At 38.9% G+C, this 25,645-nt stretch overlaps 2 protein-coding genes across 3 annotated transcripts; one reads left to right on the forward strand and one right to left on the reverse strand.

Annotated features, from left to right (window-relative positions):
* The first annotated feature begins 336 nt into the window (after positions 1-336).
* On the forward strand, positions 337-16,798 carry themis (thymocyte selection associated). 2 transcript variants are annotated; one of them, XR_013794448.1, is made up of 7 exons: positions 340-636; positions 1,964-2,101; positions 4,135-4,596; positions 5,785-6,854; positions 14,045-14,138; positions 14,436-14,851; positions 16,057-16,798. XR_013794448.1 is itself a non-coding variant. In XM_079584659.1 (6 exons), exons 1-6 carry the CDS (start codon positions 546-548, stop codon positions 14,609-14,611), a joined length of 2,031 nt encoding a protein of 676 aa, XP_079440785.1. In that variant the 5' UTR covers positions 337-545; the 3' UTR covers positions 14,612-16,798. The 2 variants fall into 2 exon arrangements, 1 of the variants encoding a protein (XP_079440785.1); XM_079584659.1 differs by having other exon boundaries at positions 337-636; positions 14,436-16,798.
* Positions 16,799-16,805: 7 nt separating this feature from the next.
* On the reverse strand, positions 16,806-22,207 carry LOC306983868 (protein leg1a-like). Its single transcript, XM_079584660.1, has 6 exons — positions 21,531-22,207; positions 20,330-20,422; positions 20,039-20,223; positions 19,446-19,567; positions 19,051-19,289; positions 16,806-17,073 (listed from the first exon to the last, which is right to left on the reverse strand). The coding sequence occupies exons 1-6, from the start codon at positions 21,823-21,825 to the stop codon at positions 16,922-16,924; spliced, it is 1,086 nt and encodes a 361-aa protein (XP_079440786.1). The 5' UTR covers positions 21,826-22,207; the 3' UTR covers positions 16,806-16,921.
* Between the last annotated feature and the right edge of the window lie 3,438 nt (positions 22,208-25,645).

Here is a 25,645-nt window from a genome sequence, read left to right on the forward strand (position 1 = left end):
TTGGATTCACCAGTTTAACATTTTTTGTAAATTACATTTTTAAAATTTAAAATCTATGTTGTTCTGTAAATATTTACTACTTTATTTTTTTACAGATTTTTTCTGACAAGCACAGCTGGCAGTTTTTTTTTTCTTTAAAAACTACAAGATATATATTTTTTTCAGTGCTATTTCTGTTGCAGTGACACGGTGGCGTTGGGACGCTTGTTTCGGGGGTTTGGATCCCTGTTTGTTTCAGCTTAGCTTTTGCCCTGGTGTCATGAAGTCAGGCAGAGGATGTGGGATTAGTGTATGTCATAGTTCTTTTGCAGAATACGGGTTGCAGCTCTGCTTAACAATGCGTTGAGTTGTGGTGTTAGCTGAAGGTGGCTTCCTGTCCTCCTCCTCCTCCTCGCCTGCGCTCGATGCCTCGCTGTCTCGTTCTCGTTCTGCTCTTCTGAGCTCAGGGGCATCTGGAGGGCCAAAGGGCATCAGGGTTTTCCTCCACCGTCCAGCTTTATGGACAAGCCTTCGCTCTCAGCGTCTCCTCACACACACAGCAGAAGATGGCTACGACACTGCAGGAATTCACACAGTTTGTGGATCCTAAAACTTTCCCTCGAGTGCTTCAGATCCAGTCAGGAATATACTATCAAGGTAAGCCAATACCTGCTCAGAATTCATCTGGTCCTCGCTGTCAGATAACAGCTGTGATTATGAGTTTTGAACGTCGTAATATCTGGAATATCCGTCTCACGTATTGGCCTAGGTGAGGGTTTGCGGTTGAGAAACAAACTGGAAATGTTGAACAATATGTATAATAGTTGATAAGTTTGCTGTTTTTTTTTTTTTTAACAAATAGATACTTTGTTATAAAAGACAAAATAGACTATGTAATCATGTTACGTAATTTGGTTTTGAAGACGGGCACTAGGGTGTAAAAATATCATGTCTCAATATATCGCAATACAAAAATGCAACAATGTATTGTGTGTAGTCCATCCAAAATAAAATTTACTGTGTGAGAAAAAAAATCTAGTTTACAGAGTTTTAGTGTCAGTACTACATTAAATTAATATATAGGCCTAATGTTGAATATAATATATAATAACGCAATGGGAGAATAGTGTCCTGATAATGCCAAATGTCTGATGTTAACAGTATAAAGTGGCCTACATTATTTTAAATATATCTAGTCAGTGACAGAGATCAAGCATATTCATCTAAAATAATTCTGTATTTTCAGATTCAGAATCATGAATATTGTTATTCTGGTGTCTTTATTGTCCTGTGCTTTGGGTTTCCAGCACCAAGTCCAAGCCTGTTCATTTACACACAATGTAATTGATCATTTTAATTAACAGTAGCCTACATTTTTTGTTAACCTGTCATATGTCTTGGAGTATCATAGGAGTATCAATAACATGTTATCGGGAGTTCACTATCGTGATATATAAAATCGTGACACGAGGGTATCCTTACATCCCTAACGGGTACGGGACGTTTTTTTACATGAACCAATGTGAGCTTTGGCATTGCATAAAATTGCTAAAAAATATTCCTTCCTTAAAGTACATATATATATATATATACATTTATATATATATTCTTTTTTAAATCAACCTTATGATTTTGCACAAAAACAAAACTCTAATTGTAACAAGCAAGATGACTGAATGACTGAATTTATCAGTTGAAGAAACAAAGAAAAGTTTATTTTCAAACCACATGATATCAAGAGCGGAAACCAACCTGTGTCTGATCTTTTTCTAGCTCTCTTCGGTGTGTAATATGGCTTATGTTTGTGATGTCATTAACTGCATAAACTACATAATTTCATAATTTTTAACTGCTCAAAATGCCACTTCACTCCAGTACTCTGATTTGTGAAGCAACAATTTTACAGCAATCCAAGCTAAATGGACTGGAACACTGAGAGCTTTGAAATGTTTAATGTGAGTGTGAAAACACTGCTGTTTTTCAGGCTGCGTGTATGAGATGTTTGGAAGAGAGTGCTCTCTTTCGACAGGAGATCTGCTGAAAATCATCGACATCACCATCACCAGATTCACAGCACAGAGCTCCAGCAACACTCAGATCGACATACCGGTGGAGTATCCAGGTACCAGGCGTTACAAAGTCATTTCTTTCTTTTATATACAGATATTTAAAAAAAAAAATATTTTATTTCAGATTTTTCTGTTTGGAAAGCAACTTGCTAAAACAAATTAATTGTATCTCGGATTTGTAAATGATCTGTTGTTGTTGGTTGAAATGCGGCAGAATTGAACTAAACTCGCTCGACTATGTATCATATTATACCCTCAAAAGTTAATTGATCCCATGTCATCAGTTTGTTTCTGAATTAACTTTAACAATACGTTCAGCCCCATACTCCATTTATGCTCCATTTCATTGTTTCCCTTTTAAATAAAAATGCTTAAAATTAATTTTTTTAAATTTGAAAAATAGTTTATTCTAAAAGACCAAAAAACTCCACAAGCATTAATCAAATGCAAATACATAAAACATGGACTAACACCCTAAAAAAATGTCGATTATGTGTGCGTATGCTAGTACTTTCACAGTTGTGTCAGATGTCGGCTTTCCATTTTGTTCAGTCTTTGTGGCTCCAATAGATGTAAACGGAGGAAGTCGTGTTGCAAACCTCCCCGTCTGCTCAGCAATGAAAATTGTTTCTTTGTTTTTTTACATTTTGGTGAACGGTTTGAGTCGATGTTTTTACATCAAACTAAATAAGAGAACCTGGTGAAATTTAGATTTCCCTACCTCAATTATTTATTTATTTATTTTCTTTTTTACTAATACACCGTGGCTCATGACATCTGCTGTCACCTCAGGCAGGTCGTGCTCCTGTATGATAGAGATTTCAAGCCCGTAGATCATTTCTGAGTGGCTAAACTGACAGTGATACTTCATGTTTTGAACCATCCCGATTGATGAGTGGCAAGGGACTCGGCTGTTCTTACTGGACTGAGAAGATCATTCCACCGGCGAAGACCAGTGAAAGTGAAGTGATTTTGTGTCTCCTGTTTATGTACGGTGGAGTGTCGATCTCTCGAGCTTATGGAGAAGGGTGTAGAAGTGAGAGGAATCATGAGGAAACAAACATCAGTGTCTTGAACCTGGTGTGAGCAGCGCCGAGTGAAGCGGGAACACATGCTGTCTTTAGGTGGTTATACACGGGGCAACTTTTTGAGCAATGTTGCTGGGCAATCTTGCCGAGCGATTGTTGCTTGGGCACTTTCCCATTGAAAATGGGCAACACGTTTCTATCTGGATAATTTAGATTGGTCTTGGGCCCTGTGTCTCATCTGGTTGCCCGTTGACGACCACATTGCCCAGCAAAATTTCTCAAAAAGTTGCCCTGTGTATCATCAAATTTAGGCTCATTAAAGGCCAGACACACTGCTGCCTTATTGGTTATTTGCAGAGGTTTGATCCTACTGTTGTAAAATGCAAATGTGGTCTGTGAAGGTCAGCTGCACATTACACACAACCCTGAGGTTCTGGACAATAAAATCTAATGAGCTTTTGGGGTTTTTTTTAAGCACCGCAAGAAGTTAATTCATTCATCTGTCTGGGACTAGTGTTTGGCGCTACGCCTTTCCCTCTCCTTTTTTTCATATTTAAAAATGACCAATGAAATCTGACAACTGTCTCATAAATTGTTTCTAAATGCTCAAATCATGACAAAAAGAAGTGCATTTTTCAGGCTGGACCAACAGCAGCTGCAGTGACTCAATGGCATTACCAATTTGCGATTGGCTCTTTTATTTAGAAGGCGGGACTTATTCCTCCATATTGCGCATTGCACTCTCTCCCATTGATTGTAATTTAAGTGTGCCATCTTTATATATCTAAAGTCTTTGCTTTCAAGTAAGCCAGGACTGTGAACAATAGGGCAGGTGAAAGCCTTGAAGTCCACTTGAGAATTCACAATGGTGGATTCACAAAGCCTATCAAGAAGCAAAGAGAAGAGCGACCCACCGAAAAATAGGTGTATGATGCCCCTGTTAATGACTCACTAAACAACTTTTGTGTTTGTACATTTATTATAATCCACAGTCTCTATGTTGTCACCAATTTTGCTCTTACAACGGCTCAATTTTGGCACTGTGCTGTGTGTGACAGGTTTGTTCAAACTGGTGTCTGACAGTCAGCCGTACCGAAGCATTCAGGAGATAGCCGTCTCACTGAAGATCAGTTCTCATCGGCTGGGCCAGCCCGTGTTCCTCAGCTGTCAGGACATCGAGCTGCCTCAGGGCTTCATAAGAGAGAGAGACAGCTTCAGGATCACCGGCGTCTCCCACGAGCTCGACGCTGGACACGTGCAGTGCGAGCTGCTGCTCAGAGAGCCCAAGTTCTGCTTCAGCCTGAGCTTCTCCCAGCAGGGACACTTTATTGAGTGCGATGATGACCAGTTTTACACCCTGAAAGAGGTCGCGGAGTGGAAAATCTCCAAAGGCAGGAAGAGGACTGTAACCGAGGTCAAAGCTCCGGCCAAGAAGGACTTCTTTTTTTCCGGTTTGTTGGAGAATGTATCTGGAGAGCTGATCCTGACTCCAGTGTATGAACTGAAGGCTGTTACGAGTCGTGAGTATGACACTAGTTTCATTTCTATTCTAGTGGTGTGCACAAACTTTATTAATGACAAAATTATAGCGATACTGCAGCAAATCTATTTTTCTCTCTTGTTTTCCTGTAAAAATATCTAAACCAAAAGAACCAAAAATATACTGTTTTGTTCACAGAGCAATCTAACAAATTTGAATGAGCTTTATGCTTAAAATTAAAAATGCTATTTGCCAAAGGCATGAGAAAAAGAGTAATTTGTTTTCCCTTTTAGTTCAGTTATTTATTTATTTTTACTATAAATCTTAGATTTCTCTGAAAACCAGAGATAAGGGTGTGTTCCCAGTTTGCATGTTTAGTTTGATTAAAACTAACCCTAGTGCGATTGCTCTGTTAGTGCGGTTGTGTGAACGCTGCCATCTGAACCCCCGGTGCGCATCAAACAAGCGGAGTCTCGAAATATGAACACAACACGGACCAAATACATGTAAACGAACCAAAAACAGGATGTGAAGTCACCAGATGCGACCCTAAAAAAGAACTCAAATTATTTTTGCCATGGGAGCAGTGTTGGCCATCACAGTTCAGTACAGGCATCTATCTGAAATTTTTGTTTGTGTGTGACGGATCGATTCTTGTTGCTGTTTTGACTCCTTTACACATTTTATAAGCAATTCATGAGTTTCAGCTTGTAAAAATACCATCATAACTTTGCACATACAATGAGCGCATTTAGCCCAACAATTTTTGGATGTTGAACACACCCTTAGAGGTTATTAGGGTTAGTTTTAGGGTTTGATGTTTTTGCTGTCTGATCCTGGAAGATGAGTTTAAAAGACTTGCTGGGAAAATAAGTAGGCTTTATTAATGAAAAAGACGAGTGGAAATTGTTTTTTTGTAAAAAAAAAAAAAAATGATACAGGTGAAACTTGAAAAATTAGAATGTCATGACAAAGTTCATTTATTTCAGTAATTAAACTTAAAAGGTGAAACTAATATATTATATAGACAAAGTGAGCATGCAAAATATTACATGCAAAGTGAGATATTTCAAGCCTTTATTTGTTATAATTTGAATTATTATGGCTTACAGCTAATAGTCATTATGGCTTGCTTCTAATTTTGAATTTGGGGTTTTCATAAGATGTAAGATGTAAGAAGTATGTTCTGTTCCACATTCCTTTAAACTTGGCCTTTTTCTTCCCACAGTCAGCGAGAAATTTCTACTCATCCCGTCAAACTTGGACGTGGAGGTAGTGGATATCACAGAAGAGTTTGATTGTGACTCCTTTGTGCAGCCTCTGTCTCTTCTGGATGTTTTGAAGAGGCCTCCAGAGTTTTTCCCTGTGGTCGCCAAGTTGTCAAGTGAAAGCCATTTCAAGCTTTCAGCAGAGCTCGAGTCCCTTTTCCATTCCAAACAGGTGATCGTTCATCATGCTTTTTATGCCAAACGAATCCTGGCCTCAGAAATGTGCCGTGAATCAACAAGACACTTTCTTATCCCGGGGTCCTATAACGGTCGCTTCAAGCGCCGGCCACGGCAGTTCCCCACCGCTTACGATCTGGAACGGGCGCGCAGCGAGACCGAACAGATACGTGTGGTCGCCACCAGAGAGTTTGAGTCGGTGTACAGCGGGCTTGCTTCTGTTCAGGCTGGAGACGAGTTTATAGTGACAAAGGGCAAAAGCTGTGCGCTTTCACGCAATGGGATCGAGAAGGCAGCTGATAATTTTGAATGTCTGAAAGTCGCAGAGAAAAACCAGGGGACAGAGGTGAAGGAGCCTGTGTGCCTCCCCATGTGTTTGGAGGGGGGATTCATGGAGCTGGTTCGGGACAAGCGTCAATACACCATTGCGGAAATATGCAGATGGTTCCCGCTACCCTTCAACGTCAAAGTGTCTGTGCGTGACCTCTCTTTGAAGGTGGATGTTCTGGCTGGACTGCCTGGTCTACACATTGAGGAGGAGATCTCGGACCCTTGCCTCCTCGTGTCAAACCTTGACCTCTCAGAGTTCAGGGAGGTGCCAGTAAATCGTACAGACTTGATCCTTAATGTAAAACAGCGCTGGGCTGGCGAGAATCTAACATGTAGTGGAATGTCAGCCATAGAGGAGATCTCAGAGGACTGTTACTACACACTCAGGAGGTACGCTGTCGCTACTGTTACACCCCCTCCACGGCCACCAAAAAAACCCAAACATCCTCCACCGCGACCCCCCAAGATGTTCACATCCAGATCTGAGAGCGCAAACAGTGAGAACTCTAGCTGCTCTCCCAAGGTAAACTGTCTTTTATTGTATTCGGTGTTATGGACTTCATGTTCAAATTGCAGCCTTAAGATGCATGTCACATTTACCTTTTCCAGACAGCAACACAGTGTCAGCCCCGACACTATGTTGTTGTCTGGGTTGCTGGGAATCGGCATGATGATGAATTTCATCCGTGTGTGATATCCGATTCCCTATGCAATTTTCATGTGAGTTTCAAGTTTGGTTTGGTTCAAGTTTGGCACCTAAATTCACCGCGGCAACCAATAGCAATCCTCTTGGTTTGGCACTGAGCTCAGTGTGAGAAAATATTTGTAATTTATCAACAAAGCAAATCCGAAGATCCACAATGAAACAAGGATCATTTTTAAATGTTAGATGGTGTTTATTTCGCTGTCCTTATAATTTTTACGGCTTTCTACAACATTCCAGAGTCGGGGTACAGAGGGTTTCATCAGTCTGCTAGGGAACAAACTTGTTAATGATGAACTAGTCACTGGATTTGAAAGTAGTTATTGGATTTGCCGGAATCTGTGGCTTTACATCAGGGATGTTCAACTTCGGTCCTGGAGGGCCACTGTCCTACAGAGTTTAGCTTCAACCCTGACAAAAGCTCTTTTCTAGTAATCCTGAAAACATTAATTAGCTTGTTCAGGTGTGTTTAATTAGGGTTGGAGCTAAACTCTGCAGGACAGTGGCCCTCCAGGACTGAAGTTGAACATCCCTGCTTTACATGTTTGAAAGATTATTCAGAGTTTTGTTTAAAGCCCTTAGAAGCAACCCAGGCAGCAACAGTGTCGGCCCAGATTTGGCCCACATATGGTACACAGGGAATACATTTACATTTATTAATTTAGCAGACGCTTTTATCCAAAGCGACTTACAAATGAGAACAATAGAAGCTTTTAAACTAACTGTAGGACAACAAAATGCAAGTGCTATGACCTTCTCAGTTTTAATCTAACGTAGTACACGTAATTTGTATTTAAAATGAAAAAAAAAAAATTATAAATAGAATAGAAGAGAAAGTGTTAGTATTACTGGATCAAGTGCTGGCGAAAAAGATGCGTCTTCAGCCATTTCTTGAAAATGGCTACTGACTCGGCATCTTTGGTTGAATACACATGTACAAGATGTACCAAACTTGAAAATTATATTGGCATTATAGGAACTGCACTAGCATGGTTTAAATCATACTTATCTGACCGTTATCAGTTTGTAGCAGTAAATGAAGAGATGTCTTATCGATCAAAATGTCAGTATGGCGTACCACAAGGCTCAGTACTAGGACCGTTGCTGTTCACTCTGTACATGCTACTCTTAGGAGATATCATTAGGAAGAATGGCATTAGTTTTCACTGTTATGCTGATGATACTCAGCTGTATATTTCTTCACGCCCTGACGAAATGTACCTATTCACAAAATTAACGGAATGCATAGCTGATATAAAAAACTGGATGACTGGTAATTTTCTACTAATTAATTCTGAAAAAACAGAGATTCTAATTATTGGACAAAAAACTTCCACACGTAATAACCTAGAGTACTGTCTAACACTTGATGGCTGCTCTGTCAAGTCCTCGTTGTCAGTTAGGAACCTGGGTGTGCTCTTTGATACAAATCTTTCATTTGAAAGTCACGTGTCGATTATCTGTAAAACCAAATTTCTTCATCTTAAAAATATATTTAAATTACGTCATATGCTCTTAGTGAAAAATGCGGAACAATTAGTTCATGCGTTCATGACATCAAGGCTAGATTATTGTAATGCTCTACTGGGTGGTTTCCCTGCACGCTTAATAAACAAACTACAGCTGGTCCAGAACGCAGCAGCAAGAGTTCTTACCAGAACCAGGAAGTATGACCATATTAGCCCAGTTCTGTCATCTCTGCATTGGCTCCCTATTAAACATCGTATAAATTTAAAAATATTGCTGATTACTTACAAAGCTCCCCAGTACTTGAGCGAGCTCTTAAAGTATTATAATCCGTCACGTCTATTGCGATCTCAAAATTCTGGCCAGTTGATAATACCTAGAATATCAAAAATCAACTGCCGGCGGTAGATCCTTTTCCTATTTAGCACCAAAACTTTGGAATAGTCTTCCTAACATTGTCCGGGAAGCAGACACACTCTGTCAGTTCAAATCTAGACTAAGAACACATCTCTTTGACTTAGCATACACACAACACATTATAGACTTCTGTAATTCAATGTTAGGCTGCATAGATTAGGTCAGCCGGAACCGGGAACACTTCCGATAAATCCTGATGTACTTGATAAGAAGGATGTCGTCTACTCTAATATTAGTCTCTCTGATTATCCCGAGGTTTACCGCAGTCTGCCGGGTCCAGGCCGTATCTGGATCTGATGAAGGACCTGCGCCTGGACACGACGACAGCGCTATTTCCTTTACCTCTGTACAGATAAAATGTTGTCGGGATAAATCCGGTTCACGTGGCTATGCGGAAGCGATAAATAATTCTGTATTATAAATTAATCAAGGCTCGTACCTTGGAACTTATTTCATGGTTTGCGTTCTCGAGACACCAGGCACTGTTTTGTGTAAATGAGCGGCCGGATCGCATTAAGGGTTTTCTGTTAGAGCGGTGTTGTGTTAGCGGCCCCTAAGTTAATAACTAATGATCGTTGCGACGGAAGTGAATCAATCAAAACTAACTTTAGCTGGACAATAACTTTATTCTAGAGCTGCTGTAAAGCCAAAACAATCTGTTACTTTAATTTCCTATTATCACTGTAAAGCTGCTTTGAAACAATCTATATTGTTAAAAGCACTATATAAAAGAAGGTGACTTGACATGTATGCCAGATCTGGGCCGACACTATGTTGCTGTCTAGGAAGTAGCCAAACGAGATATATGGGTGGCACCTATTTCTTACGCTGATAATCAAAAGTCGGACTACATGAGACTCAATTGAAGCAAAGTGCAGTAGTTTCATTATTCGTAGAACTCTCGTAAGTAAAAAATACAGAAGCATTAACATACTTTGAACAAAATACATGTCAAATGTACCCATGTTATGAGTTACACTGCAAAAATTACTTTTTAAATGTTATGTAGAATACTACTTCTGTATTTTGTCTACTACACTGGCAGATATTTTATAATTTGAAAAAATATTGGATGATGGATAATATTTTAATAAAATCCATCCTCCTAAGTATCACTATCATTGCATTAATTACTCAATACACCCAAACTGATGAAGTTCTAAATGGTTCTGAGCTGTGTGTGACTTTGTGTGTTAAAGCAAAACTAATCAACCATTATTACACACATAGTAAACAATATCCAGATAATTACTTGGGAGAAAAAAAGGCCACGACATTCCTGAAATGATCTGTGAATAGTCAATGTCCACCAACACCCTTCATCTCACCCGGTCAACCTGGAGTTCATTATGGAAATGTTTGCTTAATATCTAAATAAACAAAGTTGATACAAAACACATAAGACCACAGACACACTTTATTTCAGTCTGTGGACAGATAGGCTCTTGAATGAAGAACATTTCATTATATTATTAATTATTTTTGAAAATAATTGTAATGGTTCTACGGGTGTTACCCGAACGGTTTTATAAGAGATATATTCTATTACTGCACACCTCGCTGGTGAAAGGGCTTCTCTACACTTTCGGATTTTCATCCTCATAGACATTGTTAGTGGAGGAGACCAAATAAAAAAATAATTATAGAAAGACGTATAAAATAAATACTTTGTTATAAACTGTATAAAACTGAGTGTTGCATTTTAAGCCTGGCCTTTAATGATACATGTATAATAAGGAACAACAGGGCTAAAGGCACCTTTGATTTGATATTCCTCTAAACCACTGGATGTGGAAAACTTGCCGTAGCACTTTCCAAAACATTGCTTTTCAAGATGCATGTGGAAATAAGTTTGATCCTTGATGCGATCACGGATTCTGTGCTTATTTGATCGAATATTTGATGTCTTTTCAAATGTGGTAGATTTATGTAGGTATTTGGGGTGAAAGGCAAAATAATTGACATGATAATAAACAGCTTCTGACTTTTCCATCGGTTAACATGACATGATTAGATTCAGATGGGAAATATCATACATTAAATTGGGTGTCCATCTTAGAGATAATCACGATATTTATAATGTGTTTAAAAATATTATATTAATCATATTATATAATTAAATATAATTTATTGTTACTACTCTAAATCTATATTACATTATTATATGATCTCATTCAATGCTTTCAATCTTTACTTTTTAAAATAATTTTGTTCCTATAATTTTAAAATGTATTTCTATATTAACCCTCTACTGCATGCATTTTAATGGCACATGATTCAAATTATTCCACATAATTTCTTGGCTCATTTGGGAACATTTGATTGATTTATTGAAAATGTTCCCTCCGCTGACTTTCTGCAGAGTCAATAGCTACAGACCTCCAAACTTTGTGTGGCCTTCAGATTAGCTCAGAGCTTCATGGAATGAGTCTCCATGGTCGAGCAGCTGCATCCAAGTGCAATGAAAAGCATGGGATGCAGTGGTGTAAAGCACGCCGCCACTGGACTCTGGAGCTGAGGAGACGTGTTCTCTGGAGTGACCAATCATGCTTCTCTGTCTGGCAATCTGATGGACGAGTCTGGGTTTGGCGGTTGCTAGGAGAATGGTACTTGCCTGAGTGCATTGTGCCAAGAGTAAAGTTTCGTGAAGGGGGATTATGGTGTGGGGTTGTTTTTCAGGGGTTGGGCTTGGCCCCTTAGTTCCAGTGAAAGGAACTCCTTTCCAAGACATTTTGGACACTTTCATGCTCCCAACTTTGGGTGGAACAGTTTGTAGATGTCCCCTTCCTGTTCTAACATGACAGCGCACCAGTCCTGACCTCAACCCGATAGAAAACCTTTGGGATGAATTAGAGCGGAGACTGTGAGCCATCTACTCTGTTTCCTCTCCACCAATAAGCTGGTGTGTGGTGGGCGTTCTGGCGCAATATGGCTGCGGTCATCCAGGTGGATGATGCACATTGGTGTCACTTTGGGAGTTCCTGTGCACCCAGGAAACCTGCCTTTTTCCTTATTGTAACACATTATTTGCCATTGTGAAGTATTGTCCAAGACATCCTTGAAAAGTAGGCTACCCCTTATCGCACAACGTTGCCCTGAGGCAACAAAACTAAACATTTATTTGTGAACGTACAAAATAAAATAAAACTTCATAAAACCTGCCAAAAGGCTTCTCTACACCTTCATACACACACACATATTTTTTAATGTACAGTTCATGCAAATGTAAATAAGATTACTAAAGCTAATAATCTTGCTTTGTTCTCACACCATGTGCTCCTGTGACCATGTGTCAGAAAAGGACGTCCCACCTTCAAATGATGCTTGATAGTGACTCCTAAACCTTATTGGACTGTTCTTTGATACTTTTTAAAATATTCGAATTGTTTGCAATCATTTAAAGAAAAATGTACCGAACATAGGGCTTAACCTGTGCTGTAGAGGGTTAACATTTTAATGACAGTATATTTATTAAATTGTTTTATGTATAAAATAAACAGAAAATAGTACAAACTTTGCTAAAGTGATTGTTTTGAACAAGTATTAACTTAGACATTATTAAAAACACATTATTTTAGCTGAAGTATTATATCAGTACTGTGTGTCTTTTGCCCCGTGTGTCTGTGGGGTAAAAGGCCTTCCTCGCCACCTCATACATTTATAAGATTTTTAGGTTACACTTTATTTCGATAGTCCACTTTAGACATTCTACTACCTACAGATGCTGGTCATATACTGTAATTAGAATATCATCAAAAAGTTGATTTATTTCAAGAATTCAACTTAACAGGTGAAACTAATATATTATATAGACTCATTACATGCAAAGTGAGATATCTCAAGTCTGTATTTGTCATAATTTGGATGATTATGGCTTACAGCTGAAACCCACAAAATCAAAATCCCAGAAAATAAGAATATTACATGAAATCACACAGTAATTACACAGCAATACCGTGCTCATTGAACCAGGTTTTGGTTCTTTTGGCAGTGTGGGCAGGTGCAAATCCTGCTGGAAAATGAAGGAAGCATGAAGTGCTCTGAAGTGTCCTGGTAGACAGCTGCGTTGACTCTGGATTTAATAAAGCACAGTGGACCAAAGTCCCCTTTTCTGATGAGAGCAAATTTTGCATCTCATTTGGAAATCAAGGTCCCATCATCTGGAGGAAGAGAGAAGAGGCACAGAATCCATGTTGCTTGAAGTCCAGTGTAAGGTTTCCACAGTCAGTGATGGTTTGGGGTGCCATGTCATCTGCTGGTGTTGGTCCACTGTGTTTTCTGAGGTCCAAGGTCCACGCAGCCGTCTACCAGGAAGTTTTAGAGCACTTCATGCTTCCTGCTGCTGACCAACTTTATGGAGATGCAGATTTCATTTTCCAACAGGAATTGACACCTGCACACAGTGGCAAAGCTACCAGTACCTGGTTTAAGGACCATGGTATCCCTGTTCTTAATTGGCCAGCAAACTCGCCTGACCTTAACCCTATAGAACATCTCTGGGGTATTGTGAAGAGGAAGATGTGATACGCCAGACCCAACAATGCAGAAGAGCTGAAGGCCACTATCAGAGCAACCTGGGCTCTCATAACACCTGAGCAGTGCCACAGACTGACCGACTCCATCACGCCGCATTGCTGCAGTAATTCAGGAAAAAGGAGCCGCAACTAAGTATTGAGGGCTGTACATGCTCATACTTTTCATGTTCATACTTTTCAGTTGGCCAGCACTTAAGTAATATTCGAATTTTCTGAGATACTGAATTTGGGATTCCCCACATGTGTATTTCCACTGTAAGCCTCTCTGAGCATGTGTCTTTCCCTCGGCAAGCCACCTTACCACCCCTGGGGTTGAAACACTCCACCCTGCGGGCTGGACAACCCAGTGTTTTTCCATATGCAGCCCCCTTCTGTGTCATATGTGTATTCTATAAGTGTAGATTGATTCTCTGCTCATTGATTCAAAATCTGCGATTTGATGATCTGTTTGTCAATGATTCATTCTAGGAATGTTGAAAAACTGATTGTGAAAATAATGGCAAAGCAATCAAAAATACGCTAATACAACTTTTATATTCACTTATTATTTACATCATGTAATTTCCTATTGTTCTGTCATCCCCGTAACAGACTCTTTGTGTTGAACCTTTTAAACAAGATGACTTCATGCAATGCAGTGACTCCTCTAGTCCAGTCACATTGCCAAAACCTACCCTGCAGAAAGGTAGGAACATTCAGCAACTTTCTCTTTAGTGTTTATCAGCAGATGTTAAATGTGAAGTGAGTGTGTAATGTCAGCGCAACACACTGGAACTGCAGGTTTCCTGAACACTTGCTCTATCTGCTATCTTTTATCTACTAGTTGCTTCTTTTAAAATTAGCTCTACCCAGTTAGGTTGGACATGAGAAGGTATTTCAACACAAAACATGACACACTTCACCTTTAACAGGCTGTGTTTTAAGGCTTGTGTGTCCTTGTGTCCTCACCCAAACTTTGTGTTGGCGTTTGCTTCCCCTTCAGCTCTCGCCAAGGGCCGAAGTCTGGACGACATATCCATCGAAAACAACAAAGATGAAGACAATGATGTGCATGATTATGAATATATCGATGAGGATCAGCTTGACAACATAAGAAGGGCATACCAGGAACAGCCTATTAACATGGGCGTGAAAGGAAAGCCGAGTAACACAATATGAGTATTCACAATATATGTATACATACGAGTGAAACACGACATGGTGCAAAACACAAGGAAAAAGCCATTTCACATGACATTAATGACATGCCCCAGGCTTATTTATTTAATAATCGCTATACATTTAACTATACATATGATGGAATGGAAATAATTTATTAGGTGAAGGTCAATGTTTTCAAATCCCATTGTAAAAATGTACACTGTGCTAAGCTTCGAGCAAACAGGTTAAAGTACATTAGTTCTAGGGGTGTCACGATTCTCCAAATCCTCGATTCGATTACATTTTCGATTCTAAGGTCACAATTCGATTCGATTCTCGGTTTTTACTTTTTTTTTTTTAAAGCACAGGTTGCTATGCCATTTTTAGACCAAACTTTTATGCATAATATCTGACCTTTGTTCGCAATGTACCACACTACATTGTCAAATTTAAAACATCTATTAAGAACATAATGTAACAATACTTATATCTTCAGTCAATTGGAAACTTAAGCAAAATAACCTGCGATCTAGTTTCTCTTTTGTAACTGCAGTCTTCCTCACAGAAGATGACATTCAAGTTCACAACAAAACAAACAAACAAACAAACAGTTTAACAGATAAATCTATGCGTCGCGCAGAGCCAGGTCTTTAAAATTCTAACACTTTATTCTCTGAGTGTACACACACACACACACACACACACACACACCGGCGGCGCCATTCGCCGTCTGTCCGCGGCGCCAGCAACGGCTCAGGACCTTGTTCAAAATTAATCCTGCCGCGCCAGAGAGCGCCATTCACATAGTTTTATATTACATTTATTATAAATAAATACATTTTATATACATTTATTTGTCTCAAATCGTCGTTATGACTTTGCTGCAATATACATGTTTTACATTCATTTACAGAAATCAGCTGGTTGAATGAAAATCGCTGATGTTATCGGATTTTCAGGATACATTCAGTTAACGGACGCTCTCTGAGATAAAGTGCAGACTAAGCAACGTTGTACAGTAGCCTCATAACATAGACATGATCTTAATTCCATAATGTCCTTAAACATAATATTGCAGGCCACATGAAAGTGCGCGTCCGGTGTACGATACCTCGAGTTGTCATAGACGCGGAGCTTCTCGTCCGGTGTGTGCGATACCTCGAGTTGTCATAGACGCGAAGCTTCTCGTCCGGTGTGTGCGATACCTCGAGTTGTCATAGACGCGAAGCTTCTCGTCCGGTGTGTGCGATACCTCGAGTTGTCATAGACGCGGAGCTTCTCGTCCGGTGTGTGCGTGACTCGCAGCATTTCAACACGCGTTTTTTTCTGCTTGACAAGCCGACCGAACGTGACATGGGGGCGTGGCAGCATCGACGATTCCATTTTTTAATTCGATGATCGAGATTGTGACTTAATTTCGATCGATTTCGATTTAAAATCGAAATCGTGACACCCTTAATTAGTTCACAAGCATCTTTGTTTGGTCAAATTATGGTCTCCCTATAACAGACAGGACATTATTTAACTAATTCCTAAAAAGCAAATGGTTCTGAAGTGTTTAGGTGTAGATCATGTCAGAAAAGCGATGGCTATTCATAAATCTGAGAAGGGTTTTAGGGCTGAATTATTAAAACAACGTTTGTCTATCTCCATATACAGTGCAAACAGCTGTCAGTCTTCACAATGGGCTTCCTGGCAAATTCAATACCAGGTCAGAAACATGCTCCCAAACGCATTCAAGGGAGAGTCGTTTTAACCTGAGCTCACATTTGTGTGCCAGTCAAATATTATTACAATGACATGAGGAATTCAATTTATTGGCATTGGACAAAAATGCAATACTGACAACAAAGCTATTAGAAATGAAGTTTTCTAGAGGTTTCCGGCATAAGCTTGTGTCTCTCCAGGCTGCAGCGTCACATATTTACTGAGAACGTGCTGTGGATCATCATGTGTACTTCATTTGCTCATTCATTCTGCATATTGACTTTTTTTTTATTTGTATGTGTGCCAGTGGAATATTTGTTTTAGTATTATTGTTAACCTAAGGTTAGATTTATCACAGGTTTCTTGTACAGTCATGTACAGTCTTGTTATATATATAAAGCCACAGTATTTCCACAGTATTTTGTGGAGCAAGACATATTGTTGTCATGTTTTTGTGTATTTTGTCTGGTTTGCAGTAAATAAATGAGATTTAAAGGAGCAGTGCTTGATTTCTTCATTTTTTATTAGTTAAAGATGCGAATGGCCCATGTGTCGTGACCACAGCACACACACCTGCAGATTAACAAACAGATCTGGCTTGCTTCACATCTGTTGGAGACTTCAGCAGCTGGTGGTCATCTCGGTCAGGATTGACATCAGACTGGTAGCAGGGAACTTGGGGTCGAGGATGAGGTCATGGAGAAGGGCCTGACCTTTCTCCCGAGCCTGAGCTGAACACATAGCACTACGCCAGAGTCTCACCAGGGAACCGCCTGCACAAAATAATGCATGTTTTCAGTTGTATTGGTTAATATTGGAAAAATATTGGAAAATTTAAGTTAGCCTTGTAATCACTTTACTGTTGTGTAACAATTCAATTTTGCAACAAGTATGCTATACTACAAGAAACTCTTTGTGCAACATGGGATCATGAAGTCATGTGAGATTTTTTTCTCACAAAAAATAAATAAAAAATACATTGCATGATCTAATCTAATTACGGTTTAGATTTTAATGAATCCATCAATTTATTGAGCCACAAAAACATGTACACAATGTCTGAGACCACAATGACCATCTAGAATACAACATTTATTTTAAACATTAAAATTAACATTTATGAAACTTAAGAGGAGATATTAAACTATTTCTAGGTGACTAAATGTAAGTGACACTGATCATGCGACTCTTTGTAGAGAGTGAAGGGGTGGATTCTGGAATTCACTGCTGCTCAATGTATATCTATATCCATATCACTATATCTATATATATCACTGCTGCTTCAATGTATATCTATATCCATATCACTATATCTATATCACTGCTGCTTCAATGTATATCTAATGAGTGATTATAATCAAGGTATTAATCAATATGTTTCCTTCCAAATATCAAATGAGTTGAATGACTTCTCTAGACTTATGATATTTTACTTTGTTTTAGAAGTTATCATTGTGATTATCAAAAATGTCTTTTAGTGTATTCTTTCTAGTCTGTATGAAATATCTGAGAGGTTTGGCTCAAATGCCAGGAATGCAGTAACAGTGCTTGCTCATTTAGCCCGGCTTCCAGAAATGAATTATGGACTTCTTTAACGTGTCAATAAATCAATCTGCTTTTCTATGGTACCCTGACAACTACGGTCACAGGGGACATTGAAGTCTATAGTTTAAGGGACCATTTCTTTGTTAAACCTTACTTTCCAGTTAGACTAAAGTGTCCTTTCCTTTAGAACTGTGTTATATTAAAAGTGTCCTCTCCTTGAGAGAAAGAACGCATTATCTTGATGTTTTGAGAAGACTCTCCTGTTTATAGTTAGAGCCTGGCCAAATCCAACCTTGACGAAGTGTGTAGGTGTGTGTGTGTTTGTTAGTCTTCTTGGTGTCAAATTAAGGAACAAGTGGAATTATTGGAGATTGACTGACGTGTTGGGGACTAGAAACGCAGATCTGCAACCTGGCACTTCCAGCACGTCCAGATCTGCAACCTGGAACGTCACGACGTGCCTAACTTCAGGGTCCGAGTGTCAGCCGCATAATCGATGGAGATATGCTTCAGTCTATCTGTTTATGTGTGGGAAATGACTATGTTTATCTATTTCTTAGCCAATGAGAATTATTCAACCTGAAGCAAGGATGTATCTAAGACCTTAGTGTAGGGTATAACTGCTGCGATCTTTGTGACTGTAACCTACAAACTCCTTGTGAGTCTTGAAGCTGACTTCTGCCTGATGAAACTGCAAACTATCTTCAGTAAAACTTTTCTTCAATTTATTATAATTCTGACTCTTGTCTTCAATTGACTGCACTCTTGACTCCGGGTGTTAATTCATCATATCTGGTTCTGGGTCTTTGACTGTAAATCCCCTAACAAGAGATTTTCTTATTCCATTGAAACCAGTATTATTTTTAGTACATTTTTTATTTTCATTTCAGTTTTAGTTTTTATTTATTTCCAGTTAATAATTTTAGTGCTTCAACTGATATTTATGTTTTTATTTCAATTAACAGAGATTTTTTTAGTAGTTTTATTTAACAATAATAACCCTGACTGAAGCTCAAGATGCTCTTTGGATCATCTCAGCTCATGTTGGAGAACATGATCAGGTTTTAATTCCCCCAAAAAGGAAAATTCTAGTATGATTTACTCGCCCTCGTGTCATTCCATGTCGATGTTGTGATAGAATAGAAAAGTATTCAAATTTCCCTATAGTGGTCTCAGACATTTGGACGTCTCTCCATCCCTCTTACCAAGCAGTGTATCCACACTGCTCATCCAGCTGAAAACGTAGAGTGTGTGGTTCTCCTCTGCGCTGAGATCGGCGATGTTGGGCGGGCTATCAGCCTCCTGCAGCACCCGGCTTGGCAAGGGAGCCATGAACTTCTCTGACCTCTCAATGCTGGAGTGGAAATGAGCAGCTGCTACATATGCTGCCGAGCGGAACCAGCTCAGTCCAAACCGAACCTCGGGAGAGGAGTACAACTTCTGCCTACAGCAATGATAAAAGAAGCCTCAAAACAGGTTTCGTTAAAACAGAAGGCCCCTGCCAAACTAAAGCGGAAAGAATATCAACACATATTTGGTTTAGGGAAATGGCATGATGTCATGTGCAGAAGTTTGAATGTGTTATGAAGCATATATGGACCTTTCACTGCAGGCAGCGGATGCGGTCAGTAGAGTCTCCTCCTCTGCTGCCCACATCAGTCCCAGAATCTGATCCTTCTTGTAAAAATCTGTGTCCTCAGATTCACTGATCTGCTGCAGAGACTACAGAGGAACACAGAAAAGAGCAACGGTTAGTGCTTGAGCTTAACAGATCAGATGTGCCAGATCTGGTGTTACCTGCACAAGTCTCAACAACCTTTCGTACGAAGACCTTAACGTGGGCATTGTCACAAATTTGCTTACTTCCACTAACTTTAAGTATGTGTATTTTCATTTGTTGTCATAACAATGTGGTCACACAGACATTTGGCTCTGATTACGTATAGATGCGGTGCTTCTTAAACTACAAATATCCCATGTGTGCATGCATGATAATTGCTGTTACTGCTTGACAATGTATTGTGTTTAGTTTGTGGTGTTTGTTACGGTAGCAGTCGTCATGTACAGTGTCATTGAGTTCTCCTCTTCTGCGTATATTATCATTTGTAAGTCACTTTGGAAAAAAGCATCTGCTGAATGAATGAATGTGAATATGTGTGTGCATCCAGAGAGAAAGTGACTGAACAATGACACCTGGAAAAATGTTTGCCATTTGGACATGGCATCGGGGTGTTTGGCGGAACAGTCTGTGTAGCTGGAGCAGTAATCGTGAGCAACCTCCGCTGGAACCTGAATGTGTATCTGAACCTCACCCTTCCCAACCACACCTGTCTGAACTGCTGCCAGGAATGGAAGCACAGACATATAGTAGCTTATACCTGCAGAGAGTGGAAGAGACAAAATGAGAATATACAAGATGGGATTTATAAAAGTTAGCTTTGTCTTTATGTCCATCTAGTGGTGCAAATGTAGAGCTGCACTTACATGCATACCAGCTCTGAGGAGAGATGCAAACCGGTTCTGAACTTTCCAATCCACAAGTGCTAGTACTGCCAGGGCTTGGGTCAGTCAACCGGCCTATGATGTAAAGTGAAAGTTATGCGTCAACCAATTTGGGATCACAATCCTTCGTTTGCTCTTAGATTAAAGCCCAAGTACTGCCCCTGTAACCTTTTGTTAAATTAGTTTGTTAGAATACTGTACTGAGCTAAGTTTCCTGACTCGTATACATTTCTTCAGCACAAGTACATACACTATATGGATAAAAGTTTTGGGACACCTGAACATTGCACCAACAGGGACTTTAATGACATTGCATTCTAAATACATAGACATTCATATGGAGTTGGTGCCCCCTTTTGCAACTATAACAGCTTCCACTTATAGGAAGGATTTCCACAACATTTTGGAGTGTTTTTGTGGGAATTTTTGCCTATTCATCCAGTCGAGCATTTGTGAGTTCAGGCACTGATGTTTGATGAAAAGGCTTGGCTTGGATTCTCTGTTCCAGCTCATACCAAAAGTGTTGGATGGGGTTGAGGTCTGGGCTCTGTGGTCAGTGGCGGCATGCTTTACACCTCTCCATCTAACGCTTGGTGATGTGAGGCTTACATGCAGCTGCTCAGCCACGGAAACCCACTCCACGAAGCTCCCACCACATTTTTTTTGCTGATATTAGTGGACATTTGTAACTCATGTGTTGCTGACTTACGCACACCTTTGGTGACCCGCTTTGTGACTTTACAAGTATTGCTGTTCCTAAATGCTTCCACTTTCCAATAAACCGCGTACGGTTGACCTTTGAATATCTAGCAGGGATGAAATTTCATGAAGTGACTTATTGCACTGGTGGCCTCCTATCACAGTAGTACCACGCTTGAATTCACTGAGCTCAATGTTTGTAAATGGATCTCATTGAAACACCTGAATTCAATTATTAAAAGCTGTGTCCCAATACTTTTGTAAATATAATATATTCATATTTACATGCATGCGCACAGTATACAATATATGCAAGGCAGCTTTTTACGTATATTTTAACTATCCACACAATGTAATACTTTCTATACAGAGCTAGTGCTAGTTTCTATCCATTACCATCACAGAAACCTTTTGGAATTAAACCATTAATTAAGATTATTCAATTATTATTAATTATTACCATTGTTTAAGTTTTAGATCATACCTGATTTAAGTTTCCAGCCCAGCTGCAGAGGAAGACTCCACAGAGGACTCTCCTTTTCTCCAGGGCCCATGGAGCTCATGTAGGGATCCGTAGAGTTGATCAGCAGCTTGTACAAAGCCATCCTCTGCAAGTAGTCCCATGGGTTTATCTGGATCACCCCGTCGACTGTGGGCAGCTGGGAGAGCTCGCTTGGGGCTTTCTCCCACAGAATAGGAAGTCCACTTTCAGTCACTACTGCTGCCTGGCTGAGCACAGCCAACACCACTACAGCACCCACCGTTCTGATGAAATCCATATCTAGTTGAAGATCCAGCTAGACTGCCGAAGTCCTGTGGTCAGTACAGGAGCTTAAATCTAAGAGCAAACAAAGGACTTTGTTCCCAAATGGAGACAGGACCAAATGAGTGTGGGTGGGGATTGATGCATACAAGTAGAGCACTTTTCTACACACTTTACATTTTGATGAACACAAACATATGCTTCATTTTCTCAACACTGTACACTCTCAGAAAAATGGGTTATATGTGTACATTCTTTGGTTATGTATTACATATGTACATTCATTTTATCCAAAAAGACTAGCATTGAATTCAACATTTGATCAATGCATTCCCTGTGAATCAAAGCCCTAATATGTACCCTTATGGGGTAAATACAATATGTTTTTATGAGAGTTTGTACAATACTATTATATAATGTAATATCTTGTTTACAGGAAAACAAAATCTATGTCTTATAATGTATTTCTTGAGAGCAGTGAGAAACTTGTGTAACTTGATGCGATATGGTCATAGGCATAGCCATATGCTATCCAGCCCAGCTAATAGACTTTTGTTATAAGAACGTTCTCCAAATATTCAGTGTTGGTTCCGGGAATGTGAAAATGTCCAGTTTTCTTGACGTTAGATTAGAGGAACATGTTTTAAAAGGTACACAGCAAAAACTCCAGTGTTAAATTAACTCTCCTGTGAGTTTATTTGGTTCCAGCCTCAAGAGTGTAAAGTGTTAAAATATGAGTGTTAAATTAACACTCAATAGTGTAAAAGTTAATGAGATAATTATGTGATTAATTGAGTGATGATTGAGCATTATTGAAGATACCTGATGTTAACAAGCAGAATCACTGAAGGAGAAAATTTATTTTTTAAAGTCACCATTATGGAGATCAGGGTTTGCTTTAGTTGGCCAATTGACCCTTACATATTTAACTTTAGATTTTGTTTTGCTGTTGTAACTGAGTTATAACAGACAGATAGACAAAAATAAAAGGTGATCAGGTGTTGGTGGTCATCATTTGACCTGAATTACTGAGCTTATTTAAAACCTAATCTCTGATTTAAATTAATGTTATTGATTATAGCATCACAGTGAATCTACATCATAAGATCCAGTGACGATATACATTAATCCAAAGGATTTCTTTTAAATGGCTCTATTAGGCACACACAGACATCAATAATCAGTGTATGAATCTCAACAATGGTGAAAAATTAATATTCAATTAGGAAAAGGAAATTACTAAGACAATTCAGATCGTAATTTATTCATACAGCAATGCATGATGGGAGCCATGGATGAGTTTTGATTGGTGGTACCCAGAATGCACATGCTTTATTATTGTCACCAATGTTGAGATTCAGCTGATTATTGATGTCAAGTGTGTTTAAATAAATAAACAGGTTCAAAGTCTTTTTTTTATCAGAACAACTATTTGTTAGACATATTTTTGATTATACAGAAAATGCTGAAAACCATATGCTACAGAATCAGAGCGCTGCCATAATCAACAATGTAATCATAAGTTTAATGACTCAGGTCAAATGATGATTATTTTCAATCCAACATCACCTGATCACATTATTTCTTTGTTTATCTAGCTGTCATAACTCATACAGCAGCCAAACAAAATCTAAAGTTAATAGTTTAAGGGTCAAGAGCCCAACTAAAGCAAACAATGATCTCCATAATGGTGACGTAAAATTAGATTTTCTCCTTTGCTGATTCTGCTTGTTAACATCAGGCATCTTCAATAATGCTCATTCATCACTCAATTAATCACTTAATTATCTCATTAACTTTAACACTATTCAGTGTTAATTTAACACTCACATTTTAACACTTTACACTCTTGAGGCTGGAACCAAATAAACTCACAGGAGAGTTAATTTAACACTGGAGTTTTTGCTGTGTACCTTTTAAAACATGTTCCTCTAATCTAAAGTCAAGAAAACTGGACATTTTCACATTCCCGGAACCAACACTGAATATTTGGAGAACGTTCTTATAACAAAAGTCTGTTAGCTGGTAGCATATTTGGACAGTCAAAGTCACCTGCTAACCAGAGTACGCATGTGACATACCGGTTTCACGTCTGTTTCCCCAGATGCCACTGAGGACAACCAAACATTTACAGGTGCATGTTGTACTGAGAGGTTCTAAAAATAACTTTTGCAACCTTTGCTCTCTTCTGTCTATGGTTAAAACATTTGGTCAGAACCAATACAAACATTTTATGTCTGTTGAAAAAAGAAACAACATATCACCTTAGATGACTTAAAGCATTCGTATTCAAATGCATTAAACACATGAATATATATATATATATTATAAATAACCTTTAGAGGTAAAGGCTTTTTGAGAGGTTCTGCACATTGACAATATCTCACTACAGTAGCAGTCAGTTTCTGCCACTAGACACGTGAGCCTGGAAAGAAATTCAAAATCTTGACTTAAGTGCTGCTTTCGTGTAGAACATGTTTCCTGTGTAATTTGATCCTGTAGATGGGAAAACTGATCATTTTTTACCTTGTCATTGCATAAAATTACACTGATGCCAAGTTATGATTGTATGTTAATAGGATTAGGTCTGGGGTTGGACTACTATTTTCATAGCTCCAAAATTTTATAATGTACACTAGTTGTCATTTTACCATAAAAATATCCTGTAAGTTATTATCCTTAAGGGTATAGGTGTTAGTGAGGCCAGCAGGGGGCGCTCACCCTGTGGTCTGTGTGGGTCCTAACGCCCCAGTGTAGTGACGGGACACTATACTGTCAAAGAGCACCAACCTTCGAATGAGACTCTCTGTGGTCATTAAAAATCCCATGGCACTTCTCGTAAAGAGTAGGGCTGTAACCCCGGTGTCCTGGCCACCGGTGCCCTGGCCCTTACCAATCATAGCCTCCTAATAATCCCCATCCACTGAATTGGCTCTATCACTCTCTCTCCTCTCTCCACTATAGCCGTCGCATCATCCCAGTGGATGCTCACACTGGTGGTGGTTGAGGAGAGACCCCGGCATCATTGTAAAGCGCTTCAGGTGTACAGTATTAGATATGAAAGCGCTATATAAATACCTCATTCATTATATATAAATCCCTCATTCATCCTCAAAACTTCATCGTTAGTCCAAAAACAGCTTTTACTGAAACCAAGCTGCCCAAATGACTCGTTTTGGAGTTTGTCTCAGTATGACGTCATAGTGCGACGAAAGACTGCCTCTGCGGAACATTAATGCCTACATCATCGCCTCTTTAGCCCCGCCCACCGATCCACGAAGGTCGTGTACACTGTAAAAAATAAAACATAGATTTTATTTATATTTAATTAATAAAAATGAGGCAACAGATTACAAGCAATATTATTAATTAAATGTAACAAATTAGAATTGAGTAATAATTAATCAAATTAATTCCTTAAATGTTAACCATTTAAAATTAGTAAAATTTACAAAATATATGTTATTGCCAACATTGAAGACACCTGATGTTAACAAGCAGAATCACTGAAGGAGAAAACCATAATTAAAGTCACCATTATGGAGATCGGTGTGTGTTTTAGTTGGGCTCTTCACCCTTAAATTAATAACTTTAAGTTTTGTTTGGCTGCTGTACATGAGTTATATCAGCCAGATGAACAAATAGTAACGTTGATCTGATGGTGTTGGTTGTGTTTCATAATTTCACAATTATTTTACTTGAATCATTGATCTCATGTAGAGTCCAATTTATGAGTTAAATGTATTTTATTAATTCTAGCTGCATAATATTATTAGCCTTTTCAATGAAATCCAGATGATCAAATCAATAATAATAAAAATATATGTGTTTTTTTT

This window comes from Phoxinus phoxinus, assembly GCF_949152265.1.
Source record: "Phoxinus phoxinus genome assembly, chromosome: 16".
NCBI classification, from domain to species: Eukaryota; Metazoa; Chordata; class Actinopteri; order Cypriniformes; family Leuciscidae; genus Phoxinus; species Phoxinus phoxinus.